Here is a 15,000-nt window from a genome sequence, read left to right on the forward strand (position 1 = left end):
TTCCTTCCTTCCTTCCTTCCTTCCTTCCCTCCCTCCCTCCCTCTCTCCTTCCTTCCTTCTCTCTCTCTCTCCTTCTCTCTCCTTCCTTCCTTCCTTCTCTCTCTTTCTCCCTCTCTCCCCTTCCTTCCTTCCTTCCTTCCTTCCTTCCTTCCTTCTCTCTCTCTTTCCTTCCTTCCTTCTTCCTTCCTTCCTTCCTTCCTTCCTTCCTTCCTTCTCTCTCTCTCTCCCTCTCTCCCCTTCCTTCCTTCCTTCCCTCCCTCCCTCTCTCTCTCCTTCCTTCCTTCCTTCCTTCCTTCCTTCCCTCCCTCTCTCTTTCTCTCTCCTTCCTTCCCTTCTCTCTCTCTCTCTCTCTCTCTCTCTCTTTCTCTCTCTTTCTCTCACCTCGGCCGAATCCTCGTCTTTCCCGTAATCGGTGCTGCTAACGATCGGCTCCTTTTCCCGCATCCAGGATTCGGCCTCGTTAGCGTCGGCAAAGTATTGCTGGGCCTGCAAAGAATCTTCTAGATCCTGGCGCCTCTGGGACGCTTTCCCTTTAAGAGATTCCCACTTCTGGTGCAAGTCGGAGAGCTTGGCTCTGACATCGTCGGCGGCAAAGTGGCCTGGGGACAGGAAGGGGCGGGACAGGAAGGGGCGGAGACAGGAAGTGGTGATAAAAGGCGAATAATATGAAGAACAAAGTGAAGGGGAAGGGAAGTGAAGGGGAAGGGAAAGGGACAGGAAGGGGAGGGGACAGGAAATGAAAGGGACAGGAAGGGGAGGAGACAGGAAGTAGTGATAATAGACGAATAATATTAAGAACAAAATCAAATAATAACCAGTAAGAAAAAAATCAAATAATAAGTAATAACCAATAATAACAAAATCAAATAATCAATAACAAAATCAAATAATCAATAACATCAAATGATCAATAATAACAAAATGAAATAATCATAAATAATAATCATAAGAACACAATGAAATAATAAATGATAATAATAACACAATGAAATAATCAATAAAAATCAATAATAAAATCAAATAATCAACAACAAAATGAAATAATAAATAATAACAAAACAAAATAATCATAAATCATAAATAATAACACAATGAAATAATAATAATAAATAATAAATGATAATAAATAATAACACAATGAAATAATAATAATAAATAATAAATGATAATAAATAATAACACAATGAAATAATAAATAATAATAATAACACAATGAAATAATAAAAAACAATAAATAATGACACAATGAAATAATAAATAATAAATAATAAATAATAATAACCTTAGCATTGACCCCTAACTCCAGCCTAGCACTGACCCCTAACCATGACCCAAGCCTAGCACTGACCCCTAAAGCTAACCCAACTCCAGCACTGACCCCTAACCCCAACCCTAACCAAACCCTAGCATTGACCCCTAACCCAATTCCTAACGCTAACCAAACCCTAGCACTGCCCCCTAACCCTAACCCCAACCCTAGCCGACCCCTAACCCCTAACCCAAGCCTAGCACTGCCCCCTAACCCTAACCCAACCCTAGCGCTGACCCCTAACTCCAACCCTAACCAAACCCTAGCATTGACCCCTAACCCTATTCCTAACCCTAACCAAACCCTAGCACTGACCCCTAACCATGACCCAACCCTAGCATTGACCCCTAACCATGACCCAACCCTAGCATTGCCCCCTAACCCTAACCCCAACCCTAGCCGACCCCTAACCCCTAACCCAAGCCTAGCACTGACCCCTAAAGCTAACCCAACTCCAGCACTGACCCCTAACCCCAACCCTAACCAAACCCTAGCATTGACCCCTAACCCAATTCCTAACGCTAACCAAACCCTAGCACTGCCCCCTAACCCTAACCCCAACCCTAGCCGACCCCTAACCCCTAACCCAAGCCTAGCACTGCCCCCTAACCCTAACCCAACCCTAGCGCTGACCCCTAACTCCAACCCTAACCAAACCCTAGCATTGACCCCTAACCCTATTCCTAACCCTAACCAAACCCTAGCATTGACCCCTAACCATGACCCAACCCTAGCATTGACCCCTAACCATGACCCAACCCTAGCATTGCCCCCTAACCCTAACCCCAACCCTAGCCGACCCCTAACCCCTAACCCAAGCCTAGCACTGACCCCTAAAGCTAACCCAACTCCAGCACTGACCCCTAACCCCAACCCTAACCAAACCCTAGCATTGACCCCTAACCCAATTCCTAACGCTAACCAAACCCTAGCACTGCCCCCTAACCCTAACCCCAACCCTAGCCGACCCCTAACCCCTAACCCAAGCCTAGCACTGCCCCCTAACCCTAACCCAACCCTAGCGCTGACCCCTAACTCCAACCCTAACCAAACCCTAGCATTGACCCCTAACCCTATTCCTAACCCTAACCAAACCCTAGCACTGACCCCTAACCATGACCCAACCCTAGCATTGACCCCTAACCATGACCCAAGCCTAGCACTGACCCCTAACCATGACCCAAGCCTAACATTGACCCCTAACCCTGACCCAAGCCTAGCACTGACCCCTAAAGCTAACCCAACTCCAGCACTGACCCCTAACCCCAACCCTAACCAAACCCTAGCATTGACCCCTAACCATGACCCAACCCTAGCACTGCCCCCTAACCATGACCCAACCCTAGCATTGACCCCTAACCATGAACCAACCCTAGCACTGCCCCCTAACCCCAACCCTAACCAAACCCTAGCATTGACCCCTAACCCAATTCCTAACCCTAACCAAACCCTAGCACTGACCCCTAACCATGACCCAACCCTAGCATTGACCCCTAACCATGACCCAACCCTAGCATTGACCCCTAACCATGACCCAACCCTAGCATTGCCCCCTAACCCTAACCCAAGCCTAGCACTGACCCCTAAAGCTAACCCAACTCCAGCACTGACCCCTAACCCCAACCCTAACCAAACCCTAGCACTGACCCCTAACCATGACCCAACCCTAGCCCTGACCCCTAACCCTAACCCCAACCCTAGCCCTGACCCCTAACCCCTAACCCAAGCCTAGCACTGCCCCCTAACCCTAACCCAAGCCTAGCCCTGCCCCCTAACCCTAACCCAACCCTAGCGCTGACCCCTAACCCAACCCTAACCCTCGGCAAAAGGGGTCCCCCATTCGGACCCACCTTCTTCCACCATGGTGTTCCCCTTCTGAGTGACGGCCTTGATTCGGGGTTCGTGTCCGGCAATTTCTGCCTGCAAGGCCTGGTGCTTCTTCAAGAGGTTCTGGACCCCAATGAGGTCCTTGCCTGGAAGGGATAATAATAATAATAATAATAATAATAATAATAATAATAATAATAATTTTAATAACAACAATAATTTTAAATAATAATGATAACAACAACAATAATAATAATAATAAATTTTAAATAATTTTAATAATAATAATAATTTTAAAAAATAATGATAATAAACAACGGTGTGGAATAGATCGTAAATATTAATAACTAATTACCAATTAATAATTGTAATAGTAATAATAGTGCTACTACTAATAATAAGTAATATTAAAGTTATTAATTATTTATCATCATCATCAGTGTGGAATAGATCATAAATATTAATAACTAATTACCAATTAATAATTGTAATAGTAATAATAGTACTACTAATAATAAGTAATATTAAAGTTATTAATTATTTATCATCATCATCAGTGTGAAATAGATCATAAATATTAATAACTAATTACCAATTAATAATTGTAATAGTAATAATAGTACTACTAATACTAATACTAAGTAATATTAAAGTTATTAATTATTTATTAATATTTATTATCTATTCCACACTGATGATGATGATGATGATGATTATTATGTGGACATCGTCACCCACTAATCATCCTCATCAGTGTGGAAATAATAATGTAATAAATAATATAATACAAAAATGTAAAAATATAAAATACAAATTAATAAAATATAAAATATAAAGTAAATATAAAATATAAATATACGATATAATATAATATAATATAATATAATAATATAAAAGATAAAATTAAAAGATTAAAGATTAAAAAAGATAAAAGAAAATAATAATAATATAATATAATATAAAAGATATAATAATATAATATAATAACATAATACAATATAAAATATAAAATATAAAGTAATAATATAAAATATAAAATTAAAATCTAAAATAATAATAGAAAATATAAAATTAAAATATAAAATAATACAACATAATCTAAAATCTAAAATAATAATAGAAAATATAAAATTAAAATATAAAATAATACAATATAACAACATAATCTAAAATCTAGCATAATAATATAAAATATAAAATAAAAATCTAAAATAATACAATATAACAACATAATCTAAAATCTAAAGTAACAATATAAAATATAAAATTAAAATATAAAATAATACAATATAACAACATAATCTAAAATATGAAATCTAAAGTAACAATACAAAATATAAAATTAAAATATAAAATAACACAATATAACATCATAATTTAAATTCTAAAATAATAATATAAAATACAAAATTAAAATATAAAATAATACAATATAACAGCATAATCTAAAATCTAAAATCTAAAGTAACAATATAAAATACAAAATTAAAATCTAAAATAATACAATATAACAACATAATCTAAAATCTAAAACAATAATATAAAATGTAAAATTAAAATCTAAAATAATACAATATAACAACATAATCTAAAATCTAAAATAATAATATAAAATATAAAATTAAAATCTAAAATAATACAATATAACAACATAATCTAAAATCTAAACAATATAAAATATAAAATTAAAATCTAAAATAATACAATATAACACCATAATCTAAAATCTAAAATAATAATATAAAATATAAAATTAAAATCTAAAATAATACAATATAACAACATAATCTAAAATCTAAAGTAACAATATAAAATATAAAATTAAAATATAAAATAATACAATATAATAACATAATATAAAATGTAAAGTAATATAAAATATAAAATCAAAATTAAAAAAGCAAACAAATCCAATTAACAGCAATTCAAGACGACCGATTAATTACCTCGGCGGCGATTAATGAATGAATATTATTATTATTATCATTATTATCGTTATTATCGTTATCATCATTATCATCATTATCATTATCATTATTATCATTATTATCGTTATTATCGTTATCATCATTATCATCATTATCATTATCATTATTATCATTATTATTAATTGATTATTAATGATTAACGAATTAACCGACCTCGGTTGGTGGAGGCGGCGATGGGCTCCTTCTCCCGGATCCAGGTCTCCTCGTCTTCTACGTCCCGGAAGAGCTGCTGGAGGCGGAGCGAGTCGGCCAGCTTCTGCTTCCGGGCCGCCATGGGGTCGCGCAGGGCCTCGTACCGGGCCCCCAAGGCCTCCTGCTTCTTCCGGATGTTTCCGGCGTCAAAATGGCCGGCCTCCTGGAACTGGCGGGCCTGGATGGCGATGCCGTCGATCCGGTCCTGGGAAGGGAGAGTCGCGCGTGAGGGGCGGCTGAGGACGGTGACCCACGGAGAAGACCCATAACCCCGAGGGGGGGAGAAAAGGGGCGAGGGGGTAGGGAAACCCTGTGGGGGGCGCCCTGAGAGGCCCTGACCCCTAAGGAGGAGAGGGGGGCCCCGAGAGTCCCTGACCCCTAAGGAGGAGAGGGGGGCCCCGAGAGCCCCTGACCCATAAGGAGGGGAGGGGGGCACCATGAGAGCCCCGAACCCTAAGGAGGGGGAGCCCCGAGCCCCTGACCCCTAAGGAGGGGGCGCCCCGAGCCCCTGACCCCTAAGGAGGAGAGGGGGTGTCCTGAGAGCCCTGACCCCTAAGGAGGGGCGGGGGTGTCCTGAGAGCCCTGACCCCTAAGGAGGGGAGGGGGTGCCCTGAGAGCCCGTGACCCATAAGGAGGGGAGGGCGGCACCACGAGAGCCCCGACCCCTAAGGAGAAGAGGGGGCACCCCGAGAGCCCCTGACCCCTAAGGAGGAGAGGGGGCGGCCCGAGGGCCCCTGACCCATAAGGAGGGGGGCACCACGAGAGCCCCGACCCCTAAGGAGGAGAGGGGGCGCCCTGAGAGCCCCTGACCCATAAGGAGGGGGCGCCCCAAGCCCCTGACCCCTAAGGAGGAGAGGGGGTGTCCCAATAGCCCCTGACCCATAAGGAGAGGGGGCACCCTGACAGCCCCTGACCCCTAAGGAGAGGGGGCACCCTGAGAGCCCCTGACCCCTAAGGAGGGGAGGGGGCGCCCTAAGAGCCCCTGACCCCTAAGGAGGAGAGGGGCACCACGAGAGCCCCGACCCCTAAGGAGGGAAGGGGGCACCACGAGAGCCCCGACCCCTAAGGAGGGAAGGGGGCCCCCGAGAGCCCCCGACCCCTGAGGGGGCGCCCCGAGCCCCTGACCCCTAAGGAGGAGAGGGGGCGCCCTGAGAGCCCCTGACCCCTAAGGAGGAGAGGGGCACCACGAGAGCCCCGACCCCTAAGGAGGGAAGGGGGCACCACGAGAGCCCCGACCCCTAAGGAGGGAAGGGGGCCCCCGAGAGCCCCCGACCCCTGAGGGGGCGCCCCGAGCCCCTGACCCCTAAGGAGGAGAGGGGGCGCCCTGAGAGCCCCTGACCCCTAAGGAGGGGAGGGGGCACCCCAATAGCCCCCGACCCGAGGGGGCGCCCCGAGCCCCTGACCCATAAGGATGAGAGGGGGCACCCTGAGAGCCCCTGACCCCTAAGTAGGGGAGGGGGCGCCCCTGACCCCTAAGGAGAGGGCCCCCCGAGCCCCTGACCCCTAAGGAGGGGGCACCCTGAGCCCCCGACCCCTAAGGAGGGGAGGGGGCCCTTAGAGCCCCTGAGCCCTAAGGAGGGAAGGGGGCCCCTGAGAGATCCTGACCCCTAAGGAGGAGAGGGGGCACCCCGTGAGCCTGACCCCTAAGGAGGAGAGGTGCCCCGAGCCCCTGACGCCTAAGGAGGAGAGGGGGCGCTCTGAGAGCCCCTGACCCCTAAGGAGGGGGCACCCCGAGAGCCCGACCCCTAAGGAGGGGAGGGGGCGCCCTGAGAGCCCCTGACCCCTAAGGAGGGCACGCCCCGAGCCCCTGACCCCTAAGGAGGAGAGGGGGCGCCCTGAGAGCCCCTGACCCATGAGGGGAGGGGAGCATCACGAAAGCCCTGACCCCTAAGGAGTGGAGGGGGCGCCCTGAGAGCCCCTGACCCATAAGGGTCACACAGGGCCTCGTAACGGGCCCCCAAGGCCTACTGCTTCTTCCGGATGTTTCCGGCGTCAAAATGGCCGACCTCCTGGAACTGGCGGGCCTGGATGGCGATGCCGTCGATCCGGTCCCGGAAAGGGAGCGTCGTGCGTGAGGGGCGGCTGAGGCCGGCGACCCACGGCGGAGACCCATAGACCCCGAGGAGGGGAGAAAAGGGGCGTTGGGAAACCCTGTGGGGGGCACCCCTGTCTCCCCTGACCCCTAAGGAGGGGAGGGGGGCGCCGTGAGAGACCCTGACCCCTAAAGAGGGGAGGGGGCGCCCTGAGAGCTCCTGACCCCTAAGGAGGGGAGGGGGGCGCCGTGAGAGCCCCTGACCCCTAAGGAGTAGAGGGGGCACCCCAAGATCCCCTGACCCCTAAGGAGGAGAGGGGGCGCCCCTGTCTCCCCTGACCCCTAAGGAGGGGAGGGGGGAGCTGAGAGCCCCTGACCCCTAAGTAGGGGAGAGGGGGCGCCCTGAGAGACCCTGACCCCTAAGGAGGGGAGGGGGGCGCCCTTAGAGACCCCGACCCCTAAGTAGGAGAGGGGGCGCCCCTGTCTCGCCTGACCCCTAAGGAGGAGAGGGGGCGCCCCTGTCTCGCCTGACCCCTAAGGAGGAGAGGGGGCGCCCCTGTCTCCCCGACCCCTAAGGAGGAGAGGGGGCGCCCCTGTCTCCCCTGACCCCTAAGGAGGAGAGACGCCCCGAGAGCCCCTGACCCCTAAGTAGGGGGGGAGCTGAGAGCCTCTGACCCCTAAGTAGGGGAGAGGGGGTGCCCCTGTCTCCCCTGACCCCTAAGTAGGGGAGACGCCGCGAGAGCCCCTGACCCCTAAGTAGGGGGGGAGCTGAGAGCCTCTGACCCCTAAGGAGGAGAGGGGCGCCCCGAGAGCCCCTGACCCCTAAGTAGGGGGGGAGCTGAGAGCCTCTGACCCCTAAGGAGGAGAGGGGCGCCCCGAGAGCCCCTGACCCCTAAGTAGGGGGGAGCTGAGAGCCTCTGACCCCTAAGGAGGAGAGGGGGCGCCCCTGTCTCCCCTGACCCCTAAGGAGGAGAGGGGAGCTGAGAGCCTCTGACCCCTAAGGAGGGGAGGGGGCGCCCCGAGAGCCCCTGACCCCTAAGTAGGGGGGGAGCTGAGAGCCTCTGACCCCTAAGGAGGAGAGGGGGCGCCCCTGTCTCCCCTGACCCCTAAGCAGGAGAGGGGGCGCCCCTGTCTCCCCTGACCCCTAAGGAGGAGAGGGGGCGCTGTGAGAGCCTCTGACCCCTAAGGAGGGGGGAGCTGAGAGCCCGACCCCTAAGTAGGGGAGAGGGGGAGCCCCGAGAGCCCAACCCCTAAGGAGGAGACGGGTGCCCCCTCTTCTCCTTAGGGGTCAGGGGAGACAGGGGCGCCCCCTCTCCTTATGGGTCAGGGGCTCTCGGCGCCCCCCTCTCCTCCTTAGGGGTCAGGGTCTCTCGGGGCCCCCCTCCCCTCCTTAGGGGTCAGGGGCCCTCGGGGCGCCCCCTCTCCTTAGGGGTCAGGGAAGACAGGGGCGCCCCCTCCCCTCCTTAGGGGTCAGAGGCTCTCAGCTCCCCCCCTACTTAGGGGTCAGGGGCTCTCGGGGCGCCCCTCTCTTCCTTAGGGGTCAGGGGAGACAGGGGCGCTCCCTCTCCTCCTTAGGGGTCAGGGTCTCTAAAGGTGCCCTCTCCCCTACTTAGGGGTCAGGGGCTCTCAGCTCCCCCTCTCCCCTACTTAGGGGTCAGGGGCTCTCGGCGCCCCCCTCTCCTTCTTAGGGGTCAGGGGAGACAGGGGCGCCCCCTCCCCTACTTAGGGGTCAGGCTCTCAGCTCCCCCTCTCCCCTACTTAGGGGTCAGGGGCTCTCGCGGCGTCTCTCTTCCTTAGGGGTCAGGGGCTCTCGGGGCTCTCCCTCTCCCCTACTTAGGGGTCGGGCTCTCAGCTCCCCCCCTACTTAGGGGTCAGGGGCTCTCGGGGCGCCCCTCTCCTCCTTAGGGGTCAGGGGAGACAGGGGCGCCGCCTCTCCTCCTTAGGGGTCAGGGGAGACAGGGGCGCCGCCTCTCCTCCTTAGGGGTCAGGGTCTCTAAAGGTGCCCTCTCCCCTACTTAGGGGTCAGGGGCTCTCAGCTCCCCCTCTCCCCTACTTAGGGGTCAGGGGCCCTCGGGACGCCCCCTCTCCTTAGGGGTCAGGGGCTCTTGGGGCCCCCCTCTCCTACTTAGGGGTCAGGGGAGACAGGGGCGCCCCCTCTCCCCTACTTAGGGGTCAGGGGCTTTCGCGCCCCCTCTCCTCCTTAGGGGTCAGGGTCTCTAAAGGTGCCCTCTCCCCTACTTAGGGGTCAGGGGCTCTCGGGGCTCCCCCTCTCCCCTACTTAGGGGTCAGGGGCTCTCAGCTCCCCCTCTCCCCTACTTAGGGGTCAGGGGCCCTCGGGACGCCCCCTCTCCTTAGGGGTCAGGGGCTCTTGGGGCACCCCCTCCCCTCCTTAGGGGTCAGGGGAGACAGGGGCGCCCCCTCTCCTGCTTAGGGGTCAGGGGAGACAGGGGCGACCCGAGAGCCCCGACCCCTAAGTAGGGGAGAGGGCGACCCGAGAGCCCCGACCCCTAAGTAGGGGAGAGGGCGACCCGAGAGCCCCGACCCCTAAGTATAAGAATAACATAATAATAATAATAATAATAATAATAATAAATTTATGATGATGATTAATTAATTAATTAATTAATATTTATTAATATTAATCAAGGGCACCCCGACCCCTAAGTGTAAGAATAACATCATAATAATAATAATAATAATAATAATAATAATAATAATAATAATAAATTTATGATGATTATTAATTAATTAATTAATTAATATTTATTAATATTAATCAAGGGCACCCCGACCCCTAAGTGTAAGAATAACATAATAATAATAATAATAATAATAATAATAATAATAATAATAATAATTAATAATAATAATAACAATAATAATAAATTTATGATGATTATTAATTAATTAATTAATTAATATTTATTAATATTAATCAAGGGCACCCCGACCCCTAAGTATAAGAATAACATAATAATAATAATAATAATAATAATAATAATAATAATAATAATAATAATAATAAATTTATGATGATTATTAATTAATTAATTAATTAATATTTATTAATATTAATCAAGGGCACCCCGACCCCTAAGTGTAAGAATAACATAATAATAATAATAATAATAATAATAATAATAATAATAATTAATAATAATAATAACAATAATAATAAATTTATGATGATTATTAATTAATTAATTAATTAATATTTATTAATATTAATCAAGGGCACCCCGACCCCTAAGTATAAGAATAACATAATAATAATAATAATAATAATAATAATAATAATAATAATAATAATAATAATAATAATAAATTTATGATGATGATTAATTAATTAATTAATTAATTAATATTTATTAATATTAATAAGCGGCACCTGGTGGGCGGCCACGTCGGCCTCCAGGAGGGCGTGTTTCTTCTGGAGGTTCTGGACGTTGGTGAGGTCCTTCCCGTAGTCGTCCGAGGCCAGGTGACCTTCCACCTCGTAGAGCCACAACTCAATGTCCTCCACGTTGCGGTTGAATTGTTGCTGCTGGTTGGCTTCGCGCAGCTTGACCCCTGGAGCGGAGAGGGAGGGGGTGGTTTAATAGTAGTAGTAATAGTAATAGTAGTATTAATAGTAGTAGTAGTAATAATAATAATAATAATAATAATAATAATAATACAGTAATAGTAGTAGTAGTGGTATAGTAACAATAGCAAAAGCAACAAGAGTGATAGTAATAGTAATGATGTAGTAGTAGTAGTATAGTAGTAATAATAGTAATAATAGTAATAGAGTAATAGTAGTAGATTAGTGACAATAGCAAAAGCAACAAGAGTAATAGTGATAGTAATGATGTTGCTGCTGCTGCTGTAGTAGTAGTAATAGTGGTGGTAGTAGTATAGTAATAGTAATAGTAGTAATAGTAATAATAGTAATAATAACACAGTAATAATAGTAGTAGTGGATTGGTAACAATAGCAAAAGCAACAAGAGTGATAGTAATAGTAATGATGTTGTAGTTGCTGTTGCTGTTGTTGCTGTTGTAGTAGTATAGTAGTAGTAGCAGCAGCAGCAGTAATAATAATAATAATAATAATAACAATAATAATAACAATAATAATAATAATAATAATAATAATAATAATAATAATAATACAGTTATAGTAGTAGTAGATTAGTAACAATAGCAAAGCAACAAGAGTAATAGTAATAGTAATTTTGTTGTTTTGTTGTTGTTGTTGTTGTTGTTGTTGTATAGTAATAGTAGTAGTAGTAATACAGTAATAATAGTAGTAGTTGATTAGTAACAAAAGCAACAAGAGTGATAGTAATAGTAATGATGTTGTAGTTGCTGTTGCTGTTGTTGTAGTATAGTAATAGTAGTAATAGCAGTAGTAGTAGCAGCAGCAGTAGCAGTAATAATAATAATAATAATAATATAATAATAATACAGTAATAATAGTAGTAGTAGTAGATCAGTAACAATAGCAAAAGCAACAAGAGTGATAGTAATAGTGATGATGTTGTAGTTGCTGTAGTAGTAGTAGTATAGTAATAGTAGTAAGAGTAGTAATAGTAATAGTGATAGTGATAGTAATAATAATACAGTAATAGTAGTAGATTGGTGACAACAGCAAAAGCAACATGAGTGATAGTGATAGTGATGTTGTTTTGTTGTTGTAGTAGTAGTATAGTAGTAGTAGTAGTAGTAGTAGTAGTAGTAGTGATAGTAGTGATAAAATACAGTAATAATAGTAGTAGTGGATTAGTAACAACAGCAAAAGCAACAAAGTAATAGTAATAGTAGTGTTATAATTCTAATTACTACTACTACTACTACTACTAATAATAATAATATATAAACTAATAGCATTAATAGTAATACTATTAGTAGTAGTATTCTAATTCTAACTACTACTACTACTACTAATAATAATAATAATATATAAACTAATAGCATTAATAGTGATACTATTAGTAGTAGTATTCTAATTCTAACTACTACTACTACTAATAATAATAATAATAATAATAAACTAATAGCATTAATAGTAATACTATTAGCAGCAGTATTCTAATTATAATTACTACTACTAATATATAAACTAATAGCATTAGTAGTAATACTATTAGTAGTAGTATTCTAATTCTAATTACTACTACTACTACTACTAATAATAATAATAATATATAAACTAATAGTATTAATAGTAATACTATTAGTAGTGGTATTCTAATTCTAATTACTACTACTACTAATATATAAACGAATAGCATAAATAGTAATACTATTAGTAGTAGTATTATAATTCTAATTACTATTACTACTACTACTAATAATAATAATATGTAAACTAATAGCATTAATAGTAACACTATTAGTAGCAGTATTATAATTCTAATTACTACTACTACTAATATATAAACTAATAGCATAAATAGTAATACTATTAGTAGTAGTATTCTAATTCTAATTATTACTACCACCACCACCACTACTAATATATAAACTAATAGCATTAATAGTAATACTATTAGTAGTAGTATTCTAATTCTAATTATTATTACTACTACTAATATATAACTAATAGCATTAATAATGATACTATTAGTAGTAGTATTCTAATTCTAACTACTACTACTACTACTACTAATAATAATAATAATAATAATATATAAACTAATAGCATTAATAGTAATACTATTAGTAGTAGTCTTCTAATTCTAATTACGACTACTACTATATAAACTAATAACATTGATATTAATACTATTAGTAGTAGTATTCTAATTCTAATTCTAATTCTTATTACTACTACTACTACTAATAATAATATATAAACTAATCGCATAAATAGTAATACTATTAGTACTAGTATTCTAATTCTAATTACTACTACTACCAATAATAATATATAAACTAATAGCATTAATAGCAATACTATTAGCAGTAGTATTATAATTCTAATTACTACTACTACTACTAATATATAAACTAATCGCATTAAAAGTAATACTATTAGTAGCAGTATTATAATTCTAATTACTACTACTAATAATATATAAATTAATAGCATAAATAGTAATACTATTAGTAGTAGTATTCTAATTCTATCTACTACTACTACTAATAATAATAATAATATATAGACTAATAGCATTAATAGTAATACTATCAGTAGTAGTATTCTAATTCTAATTACTACTACTACTAATAATAATAATATATAAACTAATAGCATTAATAGCAATACTATTAGTAGTAGTATTATAATTCTAATTACTACTACTACTATATAAACTAATAGCATTAATAGTAATACTATTAGTATTAGTATTCTAATTACTACTACTACTACTACTACTAATAATAATAATAATAATAAACAAACTAATAGCATTAATAGTAATACTATTAGTAGTAGTAGTAGTAGTATAATTCTAATTATTATTACTTTGACTACAACTACTACTAATAATATATAAACTAATAGCATTAATAGCAATACTATTAGTAGTAGTATTCTAATTCTAGTTATTACTACTACTACTACTACTACTAATAATAATAATATATAAACTAATAGCATTAACAGTAATACTATTAGTTGTAGTATTCTAATTCTAATTATTATTATTATTACTACTACTAATAATAATATATAAACTAATCACATTAAAAGTAATACTATTAGTAGTAGTATTATAATTCTAATTACTACTACTACTAATAATAATAATATATAAAATAATAACATTAATAGTAATACTATTAGTAGTAGTATTCTAATTCTAATTCTAATTCTAATTATTATTATTATTATTACTACTACTACTACTAATTATATATATAGACTAATAGCATTAATAGTAATACTATTAGTAGTAGTATTCTAATTCTAATTACTACTACTACTAATAATAATATATAAACTAATAGCATTAATAGTAATACTATTAGTAGTAGTAGTAGTAGTAGTAGTAGTAGTATAATTCTAATTATTATTACTTTGACTACTACTACTAATAGTAATAATATATAAACTAATAGCATTAACAGTAATACTATTAGTAGTAGTCTTCTAATTCTAATTACTCCTACTCCTACTCCTCCTCCTAATACTCCTAATACTCAACCCCCCACCTTTCAGCTCGGTGGCTTCCAGAAGCTTCTTCCACAGGCTGAGGACCTCGCTCCGGCGTGCCTCCACCTCCTCGGAGGCGTAGTGCTGGGTGTCCGTCAGCTTCTGCCCCGCCTTCTCCAGCCCGTCGATCCGGCTCTGATTGGCCGAGAGCTCCGCCTCAAAGGCCTGGTGCTTCTGGACTTTGCCCTGCAGGTTGGACGGATCCTGAAAGGGGGGGAAAGGGTTATATTGTATTGTATTGTTATTTGTATTGTGTATTTGTGTTGTATTTGTATATGTATATGTGTGTATGTGTGTGTGTATGTGTGTATGTATATGCGTGTGTGCGTGTGTATAGGTATATGAATATGTGTGTTTGTGTGTATGTGTATGTGTGTGTATCTATATGTGTGTGTGTGTGTGTGTGTGCATGTGTGTGTGAATGTATATGTGTGTGTGTGTATGTATGTATGTGTGTGTGTGTGTGTGTATCTGTGTGTGTGTATGTGTGTATATATGTGTGTATGTGT

At 42.3% G+C, this 15,000-nt stretch overlaps 1 protein-coding gene across 1 annotated transcript in view; it reads right to left on the minus strand.

Annotated features, from left to right (window-relative positions):
• Positions 1 to 378: 378 nt before the first annotated feature.
• The window catches only part of LOC310753928 (spectrin alpha chain, non-erythrocytic 1-like), a gene marked incomplete at its 3' end in the record, with an annotated part of 48,488 nt that continues 33,866 nt past the window's right edge, over positions 379 to 15,000 (minus strand). The window contains exons 10-14 of the mRNA XM_083595270.1: positions 14,491 to 14,695; positions 10,737 to 10,918; positions 5,278 to 5,521; positions 3,160 to 3,282; positions 379 to 599 (exon numbers count right to left, since the gene is read on the minus strand). Of these exons, the coding sequence (XP_083451396.1) occupies positions 379 to 599; positions 3,160 to 3,282; positions 5,278 to 5,521; positions 10,737 to 10,918; positions 14,491 to 14,695 (975 nt within the window). The remainder of the gene's footprint in view (positions 600 to 3,159; positions 3,283 to 5,277; positions 5,522 to 10,736; positions 10,919 to 14,490; positions 14,696 to 15,000) is intronic.

This window comes from Podarcis filfolensis (assembly GCF_964270895.1).
Source record: "Podarcis filfolensis genome assembly, chromosome: Z".
Classification (NCBI taxonomy): Eukaryota; Metazoa; Chordata; class Lepidosauria; order Squamata; family Lacertidae; genus Podarcis; species Podarcis filfolensis.